The sequence below is a fragment of the Myxocyprinus asiaticus genome, chromosome 48, assembly GCF_019703515.2.
Source record: "Myxocyprinus asiaticus isolate MX2 ecotype Aquarium Trade chromosome 48, UBuf_Myxa_2, whole genome shotgun sequence".
Classification (NCBI taxonomy): domain Eukaryota; kingdom Metazoa; phylum Chordata; class Actinopteri; order Cypriniformes; family Catostomidae; genus Myxocyprinus; species Myxocyprinus asiaticus.
Genome location: NC_059391.1, coordinates 19,411,514 through 19,431,357, shown reverse-complemented (window position 1 = coordinate 19,431,357; position 19,844 = coordinate 19,411,514). Strand labels below are relative to the sequence as shown.

Below are 19,844 nucleotides of genomic sequence, written 5' to 3'. Positions count from 1 at the left end.
GATAATGACGGTTGGCAGGGGTGCTGCCTTGCTTGTGGCTCCCTGCCAAACTGCTGTCGGTCAAAGCCTGCTCCTAGCCCCTTTGCCGAGGGAAGCCATTGTGGTAGATTTGCATTAACCGGTGAGGCCTTGTGAATACAGTGCGTGTCGTGCTGAGATATAACTCTTTAATCCGTCATCATTCACTTGAACCCCTTTCAGCACCGCGTTCCACCGTGGTATCTCTATGTCATCTCAGGTGTGACATGCATCCAGGACAACATTCATTATCCGGGACCACTTCTCTCCCTGAAAATAAACCGTGTTTGATTTAACAGCCAGGATGAACCAAAGGGCCCCCCCATGTAGATGGAGACAGCAGTCCTTCAGCTTGGCATCCATTCAAGGACTCAAATTCCTCTCTCCTACCAGGATGTTATGGCCAAGACATAGAGACTGAATTCTGTTTTCTTCTCCTGGATCTTCTTTTTCCTTCCATCCTTTCTGGCCTTGCTTTCTTTTCTCACGTCCCTGCCCATGTGTTTGTTGGGGGCGCTCCCTTCAGACTGATTTAGGGGGCATGCATGTCAACTGGGAACAATTGGTGAACCAGGGGACAAAGCTGCCCGCTCTACTTGCATTACAAGTGGTTGGTACTCATGGAGAAGAAAGGGGGTTTCAATGCACCCTTCAGGGGGCATCGTAGACCCTCACCTATGGAAATGATGAACACAAGCACACACACATACACAAGAAACTTCAATACTTCCCAGATTACCACCGAAGTGCTTTGCAAACAAACACAAGGGCAATTTTTATAATGATTGGTCCTCAGTCCAGCGCTGTTGATTTGATTTGACTTGTTAATAGCACAGTAGCAGTAAGAGTTTTAGAGGTCCCGGGTTCGTATCCTGCATATCCTGCATTAAAAAACAGATTCGGAGGTTACATTATTCGTTCTAAGATTAAATTTTTACTCCACTGATGGTTAGGTTTAGGTTTGGGGGTTCAGTTTAAAAAAACATGCATTCCTCTTCACTGTATTACGTCCTTTACATTGAAAAACAACTCGCTTTGCAACTCGCTTTTGGTGCCCCTCTGTGGACATTTCACCTGGAAAATGCAGCTCACATGTGTTATATGCACAACAACACTTACCGCTTTGGCCACTGGGGGTAGTGTTTCGAATTTCGGTGAGCACATACCGATTTTAGGTAAAGAAAGATCAACCTACTGTTTCCGATTTCACTGTAAGATCCGTCTGGGTTTTTCGACGCTGCATACACATGCCGATATGTAAGAGCAGGGATGCCAGTGGTCGATATAATGACAAATGAAAGGTGAATGAGTTGCACATAAAATGTATTAAATAAAATTAACACATTTTACACAATATTTACCCACAAATCACAAAAAAACCCAATACATTTTTATTATTTATTGATAAAGCTGTCAGTAATTTTTGAAAAAAATCTGATAACTGGCCAAGTAGGTTATCAGCCAATACCAATAATATCAAAATAATAATTAGTTAACTAGCTCATACATCTGTTTATGACTATTCATTTAATACACTATTGTATGCATATACTTAAACTTTTGTGAGCAATATAGAGGCTCTATGTAAAAATGCTTTATAATAATAAATTAACAGTGCTATTTTAAATCCAGCATTGATAAAATCTGCTTCAAAGCCAAGCACTGATCTCAAAAACAACTTTTGATCACAATAATGACGATACTATAGGAATAATAGTAGTTTCAGTACATTGCATTGTATCATTATTTTAATTAAAGGAATAGTTCACCCTCATGCCATCCCAGATGTGCATGAGTTTCTTTCTTCTGTAGAACACATATTAAGATTTTTAGAAGAATAACTCAGCTCTCTAGGTCCATACAATGCAAGTGAATGGTGACCAGACCTTTGAAGCTCCAAAAAGCACATAAAGGCAGCATAAAAGTAATCCATAAGACAGTGGTTAAATCCATATCTTTTGAAGTGATATGACAGATGTGGGTGAGAAGCAGATCAATATTTAAATCCTTTTTTTTTTTACTATAAATCTCCACCTTTGACCAGCCCCTATCAGAAGGTGGCGATATAATGCAAATTGCTATAAAACAAAAGAAGATTTATAGTAAAAAATGACTTAAATATTGATCCGTTTCTCACTCACACCTATCATATCGCTTCTGAAGGATTTAACCACTGGAAATGTATGGATTACGTTTATGCTGACTTTATGTGCTTTTTGGAGCTTCAAAGTTCTGGCCACCATTCACTTACATTGAATGGACCTACAGAGAGATATTCTTCTAAAAATCTTCATTTGTGTTCTGCAGAAGAAAGAAAGTCATACACATCTGTAATGGCATGAGGGTGAGCAAATGATGAGAGAATTTTCATTTTTGAGTGAACTATCCCTTTAAGGACAAACTACTTGACCTCAACACAAGGATCAATAGTGCCTATTTGAGCAAGCTCTGCTTTTAACCTGCTATTATAATATTTATTTATTTATTTTTAAATAGCCTCACATCTTATTTATTTAGTGGCTTGGCATCGCGAGACTCCAGCTATCCACACACTATCTGACGAAGATGAATATATCCCTATCACACACCTTGACGCAATTGGTGAGCTGACAACACCTGCCCTTAGTCTTTTTGTTCCTATTTGCAGAAAAGCTTGATTTTCTTTTTGCCAACTGAGATTTACCCATGCATGCCAGGATGCTATTATGCTTATAAGTTTGTCACTGTTTTCCATGAGCTGAAATTTGTCTTGAGCATTGGGTTTTAGATGACATACCTGAATAGATTAAAGTTCAGTAGATTACGTATGTCGTCTTTGGCCCCCATCTTTAATAAATTAATCTCTGGATTCATGGGCACAGCCAGTTTCCTTGAGCCAAATTTCAGGGTGAAATCTAGCTGTGGGTCAGTGAACACTCTGATCACTCATTATCTCAGGCTCAAACATCTATTATATTGTTGACTGAGAAATAAGTTGATACATTTTAATTTTTCAGAGTAAAATACAAAACATTTACAACTGTTCTGCTCTTGCCATGGAGCTTCACTCAATTTTACAAACTATAAGGTCTTCACATATTTGTGGTTGTTTTTTTTTTTTGTTTTTTGAGTATTCAAGTTTTTTCTGCAGTGTTCACAAACAGTGTAAATTATTTTATGAAATTGACATCACTGATAAGATTGTTCAGATGTAGGCCTACTTTGTTTAACTTGAGAGAATCCCTATAGTAAACAAAACCAGTAATCAAGTTTAATTTATTAATGACCTTAACCATTCAAAGGGATGCATCTAAACTCGTTTGATCATCGAGTCCTTTAAGGATGCAGTATGCATCACTCATGCACACAAGAACAGCAGAACAACTGACAGCTTGAAATAATCAGAATGCAATTTGCTAATTACTTTGCTTAATTCCACCCAACTTCTAAATTGGTAATTAGCACAAATAATTATATGTCAGCACTGTTGCACAAAGTCATGGTAAAGTTTGTTCTGTCTGTTTTAAGTTCACTTTTCTCTTGCAGCAATTAAAATTTGAGTGTTGTTAGACGGTGCACCAGTTGAAAGTGTTTCTTATTAACACCTTCAGATTCTCTGTAAATAACAACCGCATCAAAAAGTATTAAAGACATCAGTCAGTGTTTGACAAACATTTTTTCGATTGCCGTGTGACATTCTGCAAATGTTGAATGCATAAAACTACCTTTATATTCTTAAAGGGATAGTTTGTTCAAAAATGAATATCCTATCATAATTTACTCACCTTCATGTTGTTTGAAACCCCTATGACTATAATGTTATGGACTGACAGCCTCAGTCACCATTCACTTTCACTGCATCTTGTTGCTGTGCAATGAAAGTAAATAGTGACTGAGGCTGTCACTCTGCCTAATATCTCTTTTTGTGTTACACAAAAGTAAAAGAGGACGTAAGGGTGAGTAAATAATAACAGAATTAGCACACAAACTTTTCCTGCTATTTTGAGTTTGATTGCCTTAAGACAAACTGAAAATGAATTACTCACCTCAGTTAAAAAGAAAACAAACAGCTGTTATTGTCCTTTATACATGTGAAATGTCAAACAAAAAAATCTGTACATTTCATCATGGAATTATTAATTGCTTCATAATAAACCTCAATTGAGTAAACATGCATTGGCAAACAATCAGTTTCGCCTCTGTTACATGTGGCATCTATCAAAGTGCTCATTAAGACTTTGTTAATTAGCAGCAGGAACAGTGGCTGAGATGTGCTTGGTGTGATTTTTTATTTTTTTTTTTCCTTTTTTTCCCTCTGTAGTTTGTGAATTAGCTAATTCCCAGCGCAATTAACAAACATCCACCAACTTTTTTTGCAACCCTTGTCAAAGTCACACAAGGTAATTCTCATAAATCCCAGATGGAAGCGTTGGGCTTAATTTTGCCAAACTAAAATATGTATTTGATGACATTTTTATAGTAATTTAATTTCCCCTTGCCATAAATAATCACTGTCCTCTTAAGTGCAGTTTTATATTTAAACAATCTGTTTTGAAAGATCTAGCAGACATAATTTTAGTTAAATACATGAACCATTATGATTTTTTTTTTTTTTTTGCAATGAATTAAAAAAGTTATTGCATGTTCAACTGTCTGTTTGCATACACAGTCATCTGTCTCAGCTCCAAACAAACTATATTTATCCATAGGCTAAGCTTACAGGATATGCATAACATGCCCATTTACTTTTTTCTATCAACATCAAGATTTAGATCTTGATATTAGATAAATGTATTAGGAAAAATTTATATTCCAGGTCCTGTAACTCATCACCATTTCTTACGAGGGTTTTTATTTTATTTATTTTTACCATTTGTAACCTTTTGCCTTCACTAGATCTACAGTATATACTAGAGTATAAATATTCCATGCAGTCTCAATTAATGTAAATGAATATGTGGTCATACAATCTGTGTGCATACAAATTATAACGTTTAACAAAATGCTTTTTAAAATAGTTTTAGATGCTATATAAGTACGTCAACCTCCCAAAATTCATGTCAACTAAGTATACATATTTTGTGCTTTTAAATCCAATGACATGTGACTTTTTTTTTTTTTTTTGTCTATTTATACTCTTACCTTGTTTTATATTCTATGTCTCATTGTAATGTTCTGTGTGCACTACTCCTATCACCACAAAAATTAATAGAAAATAAATAAAAATTCCTTGTGTACGTGAGGACACTTGGCATTAAAGCTCATTCTGATTCTGATTAGAGAATGTATATAATCATATTTACAATTTAAGTGTAGGTACATCAGGGTTAAAGGCTCCTTTGATTTTATGTTCTCCCAAAACACTTAATAGCAACAAAAACTCCCATAGTACTTTCCTAAACAGCTGTTTGTCACTATGCACTGCAAATTTTTCCTGATCCTTGAGATCATTGCATGTAATTTTTAAAGGTTGATTTCGAGGCAATTTTATCTAATATTTGTTTAAATATTACAAATTTATGTAGCTAATGAATATCCTGGAAATTATCGCATTTATTTTGAGACAAAATAGTTATTTGTCATTTTCAATTTTGTTGAAGGTGATTATATATAAACAAATAAATAAAGAACTGTCCAATAAGTGAAAGGATAGTATTTGGGGGTTGTAACGAGGGCGGGGCCGGGCCGTAACTACGCACGCCCAGTCCCCAATCGGCGACTCAGCCTAGAAGAGGATAAATGCAGCCGGATGCGGCAGTTCGGGAGAGAGAGCGCCATACGCAGCTGCCGCATCCAGCTGCATTGATCCTCTTCTTGGATTAGCCCGACTGGGGGCCGGGCATGTGTAGGCCCCGCCCTCCTCCTCGTCACAGGGGTGAAAACACATTGTTTTTCTTATGTGTGGGAATAGATTTATTATGAAAACTTTTCAAAGTGGACTCACATTGGCTGTTCCAATTACAATGGAGATGCATTTGTTTATAGAATACTTGAGGTGTAATGATGCCAAATGTGATTGAAATAAACAAGACATTATGCACCCTTTTCTGAATTGGTTCTTTTGAATAAGCATTATCTTAATTTGTTAGTCAAAAAAAAAAAAAAAAAAAAAAAAGTAGTATCTTACTCTGTCATAATTATTTGCATATAAGTTAACAAATTGTGCCCTATAACTATTGCCCCGTTATCTATAACAGTATACCCCCCACCCCTTTAAATAATAATTTATTCAAAACAATCATCTGTTATTTCTTTTAGCAAAAATTATGTTGCTCTTTCAGTATTTAATTATTTCTTGAATCTTGATACACTGTGACCAGAAAAAAAAAGTTAATTTTCATTAATGTGTGCCTTTAGCCCCGTTGTACCCTATTAATTATAAAGTGAAAACAATATCTGCTTGAAAATGCATTCACAAATTTACTGTTGTCCCAAAATGCCGCTTTGCCTCCTACCGAATACGCGACTCTGTTTCCATAGAAACGGCATGCAGGTTTCCTTTCAGGTGGTGCACCCTAAAAGGACCGGGTAGAAACATTTAGCTCGATGAGTTCCATTCATCTCTTGTTTCGAGAGTACTGGAATGTCCAAAAAATAGAAATTAAATGGTTAAAGTTACAAAAACAATTAATTATAAACATTTGTCATTTTAATCATTTATAAAGTAAAAAAATATAACAGTTCAGCGCGTTAAATCACACTTGTTTCTATCCGAGCGTAAAACAGCGAGACAAACGCTCACACGGGAGGGAAGCAGCATGGACTGGAGGAGCTAACGCTCATAACAGCTGCATAGAAACAGAGAAAAACATCTTCATATTAGGTTTGGAAACACGACAGTTCTCTTTTACGGTGCTATTTTAAAATATGTATTTACAGTATACGTTCTATCGCTGAGTATGCTGTTTCAGTAGTAATATGTGACATACTGCATGGCTGCTAATTAACTGCCCCCTTAACTCTTGTTAAATGTTGTTTTAAATGTTTTAAACTGATCAAATTTTAACTATTTACTTAAAGAATAATGATAGTAAATATGAGGGTGTTTAGCTAACGAAATGTGCTTCACTTTATTTCTTGTCATTGTGATAAAGATTATGTTTTGCGCAGATAATTAAAGATTTAATGCTGTAACGTGGACCTCCGTTTGTGTTTTGCAGTAAAATGGCAAATACAAACAGTCCACAGAAAGACTGGTACTCAATATTAGGTGCAAGTCCAACCGATGACATACAGGAGCTGAAACAGAAGTATCAGAAACTGATCCTCATGGTAAGTTTCCAGCAATTGTTCCCCAAACATGCTAGAAAATAAAGACTGTACTGTTATGCGCCATGTTCAAGGAATATGCTGGGTTCAATACAAGTTCAGATAAATCGACAGCATTTTCGACATTTTTGATTACCACAAAAAATAATTTAGACTCGTACCTCCTTTAAAATAATAATAATAATAATAATAATCTGGTTACAGTGAGGGACTTACAATGGAAGTGAATGGGGCCAATCCGTAAACGTTAAAGTACTTACTGTTTCAAAACTATAGCCACAAGACAAACAGTATGCATGTTAACATGATTTTAGTGTGATAAAATCGCTTACTAAACTTTTCTGTGTAAAGTTAGTCAATTTGACAACTTCGTTGCCATGAAGATGTAATGTCAGCAAACACTAAAGCGTTATGTAAAAATGACGAGCTCAACTAATTTACAGCTCAAATAACAAGTTTTAACAGAAGAATTAATGCAAGTGCTTTTTTTTTAAATTATAAGCTTCACTTTTCTGACTTTAAACCTTCCAAAAATTGGCCCCATTCACTTCCATTGTAATTGCCTCACTGTAACCTCGATTGTTTTGCTTTTTTTAAAGAAAAGGAGGGATGAGTCGAAATTATTTGTTGTGAAATCATCATTATGCCACAAATGCTGTCGATTGACCTTAACTTCTATTGAACAGGGAATATTTCTTTCAGTGAAAATCCTTATATATCTTTCAATGTAAAATGTATTTCCTGTATCACCGTGCAATATGTAGAGTCAACTGTAAGTCATTTGTAGTTTGAAAAACATTCAAAACATTCCTCTGATTGTTTGAGCGGCCTGTCCAGCCCAACATTATAACATTGGCTCGACCATTGTGTGAGTTTGGGGTGGGACTATTTGTTTGTACAACCGGTGGAAGACGGTGGGAGGTTTCTGTGGCACAGAAATTACACACTTTAGCCGTAACTGCTTTCAGAGTGGCTTAGACCAGTTCAGCACTGATAGAATTTATGCAAATATGAAGATTATGCAAATCTTGATCATGAAACCACTTGGTGATTTTTGGGACTCCCATCAAAGTTTCCTCCGAGGACAAATTGTTGTCGCTAAACACGAGCTTAAGTGTATGCATGATTAATAAGCATTTCTCATTAATACAGATTGCAGGTTTGACTTATCCCTGCTAAATTATACTTAAGCTGATTTGTTTAATCCCAAACCCATTTTAATTACAGCAATCTCATAACACCAGTTGATCGATCAGGATGTGTGCCCATGTAATTTGTAGGAATGTGTGAAGACTCCAGTACAATGACTTGCATAATACACAGCAGGGGAGTTATTGGTAGTCAAATTGATAATGTTCAGATCATGGTTTCCATAGTTAGATTTTTCTTTAAACAATGAAAATTCTTTTGCTAAATGACAGTCAAATGAATCGGTGTCTTATAATGACACTGATTCATGATACTGCTTTATAAGCACATCTCCATTTCTCCATATAATAGCCAGATAGTTAGACAGGAGGCAGTTTGCTGTGTCCAGAATCAACTTTACCATTTGCATTATCACTGTAACCTCAGGCTTAAAGCAATCCATACTGTAATACAGAGGATTCATTTTTGCAGTCAAATCAATGTCCTGTGTTCTTTCAACCCAGTGATCATCCTGACAGTAGGTGGCAGTAGTGTGATGGTAGTAGCCTTTGTGCCCCATGCTTCTCATTTCCCTTTCCCTTGATTCAGAGAGTGGCTGCAGAGGCCAGTGGAGGATGTGGCAGCGCTCCCTGCACAGACTCTGAAGGGAGATGATATATTGTTAGAGCTGGCGAGTGCTCCAAATTGCCCAGCCTTTTATATTGTGTTTCTGCTCTCCAAGCTCCATTAGCCCCAGTAAATGAATATTTTACAATGCGTGCAAAGAGACCACAATTAAAGCGTGTAACTCCAGAGGGGAAGGAGGTTGGGCTGCTCTAACGGAGCTCCAGCCGCTCGTTGTCTTATGTATTTATGACAAGTACCTGAGCTATGCAGACTTGAAGTTGTAAAGTGACACTATGAAATGTGTGATAACCATCTTAGTCTGTCTGAGTGTTAAAGCTCCAAGACCAGATACATTTATTTTAAGACAGTAAATGGGATCTATTTTTATTTCTTTTTGTCTTTTCCACAAAAATTACAAATCTACTTAAATATAAAAAGAACACTACAAATATAAATATATTTGTAAAAAAATATATCTCACAGGTTCACATTCAGTCCAGCGTGTTTTCATCTTTCCATCAGACTCTCAATCAAACGTTCGGTAACGACAGAGCTTAAACTCGGTTCACAGGGACTGTCTATTTGACAAAAGACTACCCAGGGAGATGTTTGTGGAGCAGCACTATGTGCTTGCCAGGGCTAAGCTGCACTTCACACCTGTGGTCCTTACTCATCAAGCTCACCTACAAAGAGTAAAGGAAAGCAAAACATCCCCATTTCTAGCACTGGGGAGAGAGTCTTATTCTCCAGCAGTCTAGAGTTGAGTTGAGATTTATTTTTTTTTGGACAAAAGAGAAAAAGTTTGCTAAGAGTAAAGTTGCTTTGGGAAAATTGAAGGTTCAAATTGCATGGTAACTGGGTTTTACTAAAGTGGGGCTGTACAACTGAAATATAAACAGTATTTCAGATATTTAAACAGGCTAGTGTTGCTGTTTCATATGGTTAAAGAACAGCCCCTCCTACTGGGGGTGCTCTATGGTTCTTTCAGATGTAAAATAATTTGATAACATATCCTAATAATAATGAAAAGTATTGAAAATCTTTTTATCTTCATTCACTTAGATAAAATTAAAACTTAATGTCACATTTTTGAAAATGATAAATGTGCATTGGCACATTGAAATTGGCATTATGCATGCTAAAATACACTTAAAACATAAGTCATAAGGAAGATTAAATATTATCCACTGATGTGAAAATGCCCAAATGGAGTTCAAAAATAGCTATCATTATGTAGCTTTTTTTTTTTTCTCGACCACTAGCATGGTGTGAGATGTTATTTAGTTTGCATTGAAACAAGGCTTAGATTAACTTGGAAATTTCTCATTTCTTTTGGGGATTTAACTTCTTGGGGCACACTCTTTAATCTCCTATACTGACCATAATAACTGTATTTATTACATTTATATGATTGATTGAATTTAGTAGTTTCATAAATGTAAGAAGCAACTTGTGTGGTGTATCTTGTATTAACATGAGAGTGTTAAAGATTGCTGATCTCAAGTTTCACTTATGGCTAAAGTTTTACTTAAGCTATTTACCTTTTGTCATCCTGTAGTCATCTGATCTGAAAGGTCCGAAACACAAATCGATTTATTCCTCTTAGCTAGTACCCTGCGCAGTTCCTTATCTTAATGTCTTATGGCACTTTTCCACTGCACGTCACGGTTCGACTCTACTTTCTGAGCTTGCTTTTCTTCTGCAGTTTAGTGCAGCCTCAACATGGGTGGGATTATAGGCTGATCGTCATAGTTGCGCCGCCTCTTCACGTCGACCCATCCAGCTCTCATTGGATCCTCTCCTCGGCTACTTAAAAGAGGAACGTCTGCACCTCGTTTATTAACCACAGCGTGATTTTGTGCACAGCCATTTCTTTTTACAATTCGAAAGTCACGTGAACAAATTATACTGCAATCGCTGTTGCTATCTTTAAAACTAGCGGGTTGATGTCCTGTGTCGCAAATCCAGTGACGCTGGTAGTGACGATTCTCTCTGACCAATCCATGATCTGCAGGGTTTTGACGTCACATTTAGGCTCGGCTCACCTGGAACCTCAACCGAGGTGGTACTAAAAAAAGTACCAGATACCAGGTACTATCCACAGTGGAAAACCCCCAAAAAGCGAGCAGAGTCCAGCCGTACCGTGCAGTGGAAAAGCCCCATTAGATGCTTTTTTTATTCTGGTATTTTTAATTAAACAGAGATTTTGAGTAAAAAATAATGCTTTTCTTCCTCTGGACGCACAATATATTGCTTGGAATGTAATGCCAATGTTTGAAAGTTCTAGGGCTGAAATAAAACCCACTCCCAAAAGGCTTCAATCATTTGGATTGCCACTATGAATCATTTAAGTAAATGTGTTTAACTACCAATCTGTTAAAGCTCTTTGGCCCCTCTTTTCTCAAGATGAGGTTACGAGGCGGCTGAGTGCTGTGCTCTGCCCTCATTCTCCCACTCTGCAGAAACGCTGCCTCAGATTTGGAATGACAAGGAATGGTTAATGATTCTCTCAATCAGGAAGTTAATTTTTGGCCTGTTGCTACAGTTGCTTTTCTGTTTCACTTCTCATCGCATTCTGGCTGCCCATTAACAAAGTGAAAACAAAAACACAAACAGAGAGAGGTGGGAGGAAGGGAGGGGGGGAACAGGCACCCTTAAATTTTAATTAGTTTTAAACGTAATTGCTTGAAATGATTAGTTGAATTTGGTCTTCCTGTTACTTAAAATTAAAAATATAATTGCTGTGGACAGTAATTGGCTTGCCCTGCACTGTTGGTTATTGTGGCCAAGTGTCGTCCCATGCATCATTACCCGACTTTGGCGGCGCTGCAGCTTCTGAACTATAGCGACCATACAAAAACACACGCAACGCTCTGCTCGCCAGTGCCAGAGCATAATCAGAGTTGGGTTGAATGCCTGCTTGAAAGGATCTAAGTTTTTACGTTTGCACCTTTCAACCTTGCTCTTCGCCAGTGGGCGAATGAAGAGCCCTGTGGCTTATCTGACCCTTGACCCCCACTAATTGATGGCCACAGCCCACATTCTGTAGATCCTCAAGGAAAGAAATGACTCAGTATTGTAATACTACATCCAAGCCAGAGGGGGGTCTCAAAATTACCCCTAAAGCTAACTTTAGAGGATTGCATTAGACATTAGTTGGTAAAACAGAAAAAGAACACAGATTCCATGTTTATTTTAGTGAAGCCGTGATGTTACAGTAAGCATAGATCTGTCGAGTTCTAGGACATGGAGTGGAGATCGCATTAGTGTTTTTGGCTGGAGGATGGAAACGGACTCTGCCCTTCTAACCGTGTGCCCTGTCCAGTTCTGTCTTTGAGAAGACATATCTGTCCTAAGTGATATATTTTTTGCATTTTATCCCACAATACTGTCTGTATTTGTTGCTTTAGTCTTCCTTCCATGGTAAATTGTCCAAAAGCACAGCTAGTCCATCAGCAAATTGCCCATGAATTGCCGTCAACACAGCTTGAGAAATTGTCTTGTTTTCCATCTTGTAGTCTATGTTCTATATCTCAGATTTTTTTCTGAGTGGCGATCTCTGCTGTGTTTGTTTTTAATTGAACTTAAATGTGAATGTCTCCTCCAATTGCATCACCAAACAAATTGCAAAAATGACTGATTTCTAAACTCTCCCCTGTCTTACATTTGTTGGACAAACAGACAGTCCGATCCCAAACTCACGCAATTGGATTATGTCGGAATGGTTGGGATGCTCAAACAAACAGAGTGTATTTTAAAAGTATCACAGCCACAATGTTTACATTTTTCAGGGGAATCAACCTATGCATAATAAGTTATGATAGGAAAAAGTATTTTATGATGTATTCTATGATATATTTTTTTGTCTCAATCAAGCTGCATGAGTGTCTTTGGTTATCATTTCTGTTAATTGCCTGACTGCATTCTGATTGGTAGTTTCATCCAGACAAGCAGAGGCCTGGTGTATCAGAAGGGGAGGCAGAGCAGCACCTGCAGAGATTCATTGATGTTGACCAAGCTTGGAAGATCTTGAGTAATGAGGAGAGCAGGAATAAGTACAACCTCCAACTACGGGGTGCATTCCCTTCCTATCCTACAACAGTCTTTCCTTTTGTGCATTTACAGTCTCATCCTTCTACATGTTGAACAGTACTGGGGTTTAGTGTAATGTACAGTCATTATGGCCCACATTGTATCTAGTTTAGAAAATGCATAGTTGTGCTTGCATCACTATTGCTAAACATCACACTTTAGCAATAGTTAGGGATTTGAATAAACCCCTAACCTTAAGCCATCCTGCACCATTTGTGCTATGGAGATGATTGGAACCGCAAATTGTGTGGAGGAGAGGTGAGCTATCACTTTTTTAGTGATCAGACTTACCATTTTTAGCTGACAGATGACAAAACAGACAAAAAATATCCCATAGACTTAAATTGAAGGTTTGATCTGACCCATATCTAAGGATGAGAATATCATAGAAACTTGGGCGTTGGTCAGAGGTTGCACTTGAAAAAATCTTTATCCGTCACTCTGACGGACTGATTAGTAAAATGTCACTTATGGTCTATTTTTATCCATCATACTTGTTTTAATTTTAAGTACTACATTCAGAGGCATAGCATCCATTAAAATGGCATATGACAGTGGATAGGCTGAAATGCCATATTTTTTAACTCCCCAAACGCAAGTCTGGTGAAACCAAGGAGTTCTTGGGTAAAAGTTCTATCTCTCAATCAACCGCTGCGCTAAAACAAGATTTTTAAACTTTACCGGTTACGTGCAGCTTTTATAGGAAATAAACGTCCGATCAGAATTTTTGAAAAGTTCACAGAACTTTTTCAGTGTGGCTGATATCACAATAAAGTGTCACATATGAGAAACACACACAACTCTGAAGCTCTAATGCTGGTACTGCTCTAATTGTCTGCACTTAGATTAAATGCAAGTAAATGGTTGAAACGATGCACTGCTTTTTTTGTGCTTTCATTTTGTTGCTATACTTTTTGCACTTTATTATAATAAACACACTAATCATGCAGTAACACATTAACGTGATGATTGATGCATGCAGGCATTAATTCAGAGACCCTCTCCTTGAAATTCGTACACCGTTCCGAGCACAGAGACGCATATTACCAGGTGTTAATGGTGATGGCGCCTATTAATAAACATCTTAATACTACCAGGCAATAAACACGGTGCACACACTGTGGGAGCATGTGAGAGAGACAGTGAAGTCAAAACTGACGCTCTAGGTTAAAATGTTTTTATTATTTGTTAATCTGTGAAAATGATGGACAGCATTTAAAATTATCTGTCAGTGTTTCTAAAAATCTGTAAATGACGGAGAATGTTCGGTTAGCGCAACCTCTGGCGTTGTCTCTTTTGCGTTTGACAAGTAAACAATCACCTATTGTATCAACCACCTTAAACATCCTAGCAGTGCTCTAGCAACTACTCAGAATGCCCTAGCAACCACATAGCAATGCACTTGGTATCACCCACAACATCCTACTATCAGAGTGGTGAGTTTTACATTGTCAAGCACCACTCACAGTTACTTGAGAAAATCAGTGTTGATTAAAGATAATTAAGGGAACAAACTTGAGAGGTCATTAGCATTTTGGCAAGATAAAAATTGTCTGAAATACATTATTTAAAATATCTAAGAAAGGAGTTCTGTTTTCTGGACAGATGCCTCCTTACAGAAGAGCAGGCGAGAATTGTGTGTAGTTGCAGTGGAGGAGGAGGGAGAGAGAGAGAGAGAGTGCGAGAGAGAATGTAGGTCAGGTCTGTCACACATGGCCAATTCTTACATGAAGTGATAGTCTGATTCTCTCCTCTCTCGCCTAAGGAAAAAGCTCCCCCTAGCCCTCCATTAGGACCTTCAATAAGTGTACATCCAGGGTCCTTTGCGCCATTAACAGGGGAGCTGTGGCATCGCCTTTGGGGGAGAACACTTTGCACAGCTACTTGCTAACTTAGCTCGCTACAGCAACAGAATTTACATTTAGAGAGCGTCCACAGAAAAGCCAGGTCTCAGCTGCATACAGTGGAGTGATGGAGCTTTCCTCCTCAATTGGAAGCAGTCAAATTTTTTTTTCCGACATCACATGCACTTTATGTACACTTTATTAGCAAGGATTATATATAGGTTTGCCTAATTATATAAATATTTGAAAATAAATTAAACATTTCAGAATGTTGTATTTGATTAGATTTAGCAGTACCCTCAGGGTTCCTTCCATCATGAAAAAAAAAAAACAATGTCATGAAAATTACCGTATTTAATGTTCCGTCCACGTTGATGGAAAATGGACATTCAAGAACTCTTAACAGAACCAAAGTCCTGAAAATCATGAAGATAACTGTGGTTGGGAACAAAAACAGGCTCTTATTCTAAAATGGTTCTCTTTCCCAACCCTAGTTTTAAATGCTGAGAATTCACACTTCTTTGAGTGTTAAAATGGGTGCACTACCACTTGCAACAGTTATGAACTGTAGGAAAAAAGAGACCAAACTTTTTCTGAGTCCATTTTCCAGTTAAAATTTTAGTTTTATGGGAGATGTAAAAATAAGATCAGCTCTCTGCTCAAGTCTACATGGTCTGCTTAAAGGTTGGGATAGATTCTGGCCAGCGCAAAGGATACACTAATCCACATCCAACTTGAGTAGCCTACCCTGCAGTCATTCACTAGACAGCCAAATGTGTGTCATTATTGACTTGATGTCAAATAATACAATGATTTAACCTAGAAGTCCCTTGAGATTAAATCTCTTTTTCGAGGTAGTCCTGGCCAAGAAAGCACACCATTACAAATTAACAAAATTATAAAATCAAGCACAACAAAAACAGATAGGACAAAAATGAAAACGCATTATTACAAACAAAGGACTACAAATACATAATACAAAATCCAGCTTATGTATAGCAATTGCACTCTTCAGTTACACCGTTTTTGATCAAAGCTTTGAACTCTCTCATGTAGACAAAATTATTAAGCTGTAAAGTGTTCTGAAGGTTATTCCATGACCTGGGCGCAAAATAAGAGAAAGCCGTTCTACCAAGTTCTTAGCAAATCCTGGGTACCCTGTAGAGTAGCCATCTAGAGGAGTCAGAATCATAAAAGCTGTTGATAAGTAATAGAAGATTACACAGATAAAAAGAGAGTTTACCCAGTATGGCTTTGTAAATAAAAATATACCAATACTGCTGTCTCCTTAAGCTTAATGAAGGCCAAGAGACCAAATCATAAAGTACACAATGATGTGTACAAGACAACGAATTGTTTATAAAACGTAGAGAACTATTATAAACAGAGTCTAGGCAGCAAAATATAGAGGAGGCAGCATGCATGTAAATAATATCCCCATAGTCTAGAGCATTTAAGAATATAGCCTGTACAAGCGTTTTCCTAATGCTAAATTAAGGCAGGCCCTATTTCAATAATAAAAACCCAGCCTAATCTTCAGCTTCTTTACTAGGTGCTCAATATGCACTCTAAAATATCCACAATATCCACCCAGATACCCAAGTACTTATAGGATGATACTTTTTCAATTGAGTCCCCTCCTAAAGTATGAATGCCAACATTATCTGAGATCTGAGAGTGTGCTCTGGAGAAGATCATGAATTTGGTTTTCTTAAGATCATACAATGAGACTTGCAGCTTTTGGAAAGCAATCTGAAGCTCATCTACTGCCTGGCTCAGTTGATCAGAAGAGGCAACTGAGTAGACTATAGTATCATCAAAATGCACTTTAGCTGTTGGAATGTCCTTCCCAGTTTTATTTATAAAAATAGAAAATAAGACAGGGGCTAAAATTGAACCTTGGGGGACTCCCTTAGAGGTTTCCAAAAAGCTTGACTTATGCCCATCTGTATATACACACTGGGTTCTATCTGCAAGGTAGTTCCTGAACCACTCTATAGCCTTGACACCCAACCCAATATCACTGAGTCTGCCTAACAGCAGCTCATGGTTAACATAATCCAATGCCTTAGACAGATCAACAAACAGCGCAGCACAATGCTGCTTTCTGTCCAAGGCATTGATAATATAATTTGTTACCAACATAGCTTCAGATATGGTACTATGACCTAATCTAAAACCAGACTGTATTTCACTTAAGATATTATTGTCAGCCAAGAACTGTTTCAATTGAGAGTTTACTCTAAAATCTTGGCAAGAGTAGAAAGTTTGGATATAGGGTGATAGTTATTTAAATCCAAAGGGTCCCCACCAGTAAAAATACTGTGACTTCTATTTGAAAGGCCACGTCTGGTTAGTTGAATCTTTCACAGGTTTAAGAAATATATATAAATGCAAATAAATTCCTGATGAATATATGTATAAATATTCATCAAGAATGCTTTCCATCATTAATATTCATGAACAGAACTTTCACAGGAAAAGTCTTTATAATGCACATGTACATCATCAGATAATTTATGTATTTCTGAATTAATGACAAAGCAGAAATCCGTCAAGGAATTTTGTCTTTGTCACTTGAGGTTATTTGTATATTGCAAGGTAATTAATACATTTATTTATTTAATAATTAATTTAGTGAGGTTGCATTAGGTTGCAACTGAAATCTTACATTCAGTTCTAAATCGTAGTAGTCAGTTACATTTTAAACTGCTACCCAGGTCCAGGTAATTACTCATCATTTAGTTTATTTTTATAACTGACTAGGCTTTCGATTCTGTCTGGGAATCTGGGAACTCTTCTGTACAGTCTGAAAGGAATAGTTAACCCAAAAATGAAAATTCTCTTATCATTTACTCACCCTCATGCCATCCCAGATGTGAATGACTTTCTTTCTTCTGCAGAACACAAATTAAGATTTTTAAAAGAATATTTCAGCTCTGCAGGTCCATACAATACAAGTGAATGGGTGCCAACATTTTGACATTTCAAAAAGCACGAAGGCAGCATAAAAGTAATCCAAATGACTTGTGGTTAAATCCATATCTTCAGAAGTGATATGATAGGTGTGGGTGAGAAATAGATCAATATTTAAGTCAGGGGGCGATATGCATGACGAATGTGAAAATTAAAGTTAAAGTGGAGACTAAGCAGGGAGGAGAATTTATAGTTAAAATGGACTTATATATTGACCTGTTTCTCACCCACACCTATCAAATCGCTCCTGGAGACATTAATTTAACCACTGGAGTCTTATGGATTACTTTTATGCTGACTTCTGATTTTTGGAGCATCATTCACTTGCATTGTATGGACCAAAAGAGCTGAAAATCTCTTGGCATGCTCTCTGCCAGTCTTTCACATTACTGTTGGGTGACTTTATGCCACTCCTGGCACAAAAATTCAAGCAGCTCGGATTAGTTTTCTTCCAGGATAACCTTGTACGTGGCTTGATTCTTGCGTCCTTCACAAAGATGAATCTGCCTGATTCCAGCCTTGCTGAAGCACCCCCAGATCATCACCGATCCTCCACCTGGTTGTCTAATAGTTAGACGGAGACCTGAAGAGGCCTTCAAGCCACAGTGTCTTGCACCCACTGTGGAATTTGGTGGAGGATCGATGATGATCTGGGGGTGCTTCAGCAAGCCTGGAATTGGGCAGTTCATACAAGGTTATCCTGGAAGTAAACCTGCTTCCTTCTGCTCTGACAATGTTCCTCAACTCTGAGGATTGGTTTTTCCAGCAGGACAATACTCCATGCCACAGAGCCAGGTCAATCAAGATGTGGATGGAGGACCACCGGATCAAGACCCTGTCATGGCCAGCCCAATCTCCAGACCTGAACCCCACTGAAAACCTCTGGAATGTGATCAAGAGGAAGATGGGTGGCCACAAGCCATCAAACAAAGCCAAGCTGCTTAAATTTTTTGTGCCAGGAATGGCATAAAGTCACCCAACAGCAATGTGAAAGACTGGTATAAGGCATACCAAGACGCATGAAAGCTGTGATTGAAAATCAGGGTATTCCACCAAATATTGATTTCTGAACTCTTCCTAAGTTAAAACATTAGTACTGTATTGTTTAAAAATGAATATGAACTCTTTGCATTATTTGAGGTCTGAAAACACTGCATCTTTTTTTTTTTTTTTGACCAGTTTTCATTTTCTGCAAATAAATGACTATTTTTATTTGGAATTTGGGAGAAATGTATAAAACAATTATAGAATTATAGAATAAAACAAAAATGTTCATTTTACTCAAACACATAAATAATAAATCCAGAGAAATGTATAATTTTGCAGAGGTCTCTTAATTTTTTCCAGAACTGTATAAAAAAAAAAAATATATATATATATATTTTTTTATTTTTTATTTTTTTTATTTTTTGGTGTGTGTGTTCCATGAAAGAAAGAAACTCATATGAGTTTAGAATGACTTGAAGGGTAAATAAATGATGACAGAATTTTTGGGTGAGACAATTCAGATTAGTAAATTCAAAGGCAAAGCTCTATGTACTGTCATATCAGCTTCTTTTTTTACCTGTCGGAATGAGTTATGAGAAATTAGTTGCCAGAACTGAATGGCACCTACTTAGGACATTCCCCTACCTAATTAAAGAAAACCATGATCAAATGTGGCACTCAAACCTGTTAATTGCCAGGATCTCCGACAGGCTACCAGAAAGGGGCAAGAAACGTTACATGGAAGTGTTACATCTCAGATTTTGAATTCATTGAACTAATTTCATTCTCTGCCTCTTGACAATTAATTGTCATATTGCGCTTTTTCACGCTTGTTTTTAGTTTCAAATTCATTTATTAGCAGCTTTTAAAGCAAACCTTTTTGAGATAAAGTATTCCCTGCTTCAATATTCAATGAATAGTTTA

At 37.2% G+C, this 19,844-nt stretch overlaps 1 protein-coding gene across 4 annotated transcripts in view; it reads left to right on the top strand.

The window, feature by feature from the left end:
* Window positions 1-6,690: 6,690 nt before the first annotated feature.
* The window catches only part of dnajc24 (DnaJ (Hsp40) homolog, subfamily C, member 24), a 71,373-nt gene continuing 58,219 nt past the window's right edge, over window positions 6,691-19,844 (top strand). For all 4 annotated transcript variants that reach the window (XM_051692506.1, XM_051692503.1, XM_051692505.1 and 1 more), the window contains exons 1-3: window positions 6,691-6,820; window positions 7,158-7,269; window positions 12,958-13,096. In XM_051692506.1, the coding sequence (XP_051548466.1) occupies window positions 7,162-7,269; window positions 12,958-13,096 (247 nt within the window). In that variant the 5' untranslated portion in view covers window positions 6,691-6,820; window positions 7,158-7,161. The remainder of the gene's footprint in view (window positions 6,821-7,157; window positions 7,270-12,957; window positions 13,097-19,844) is intronic.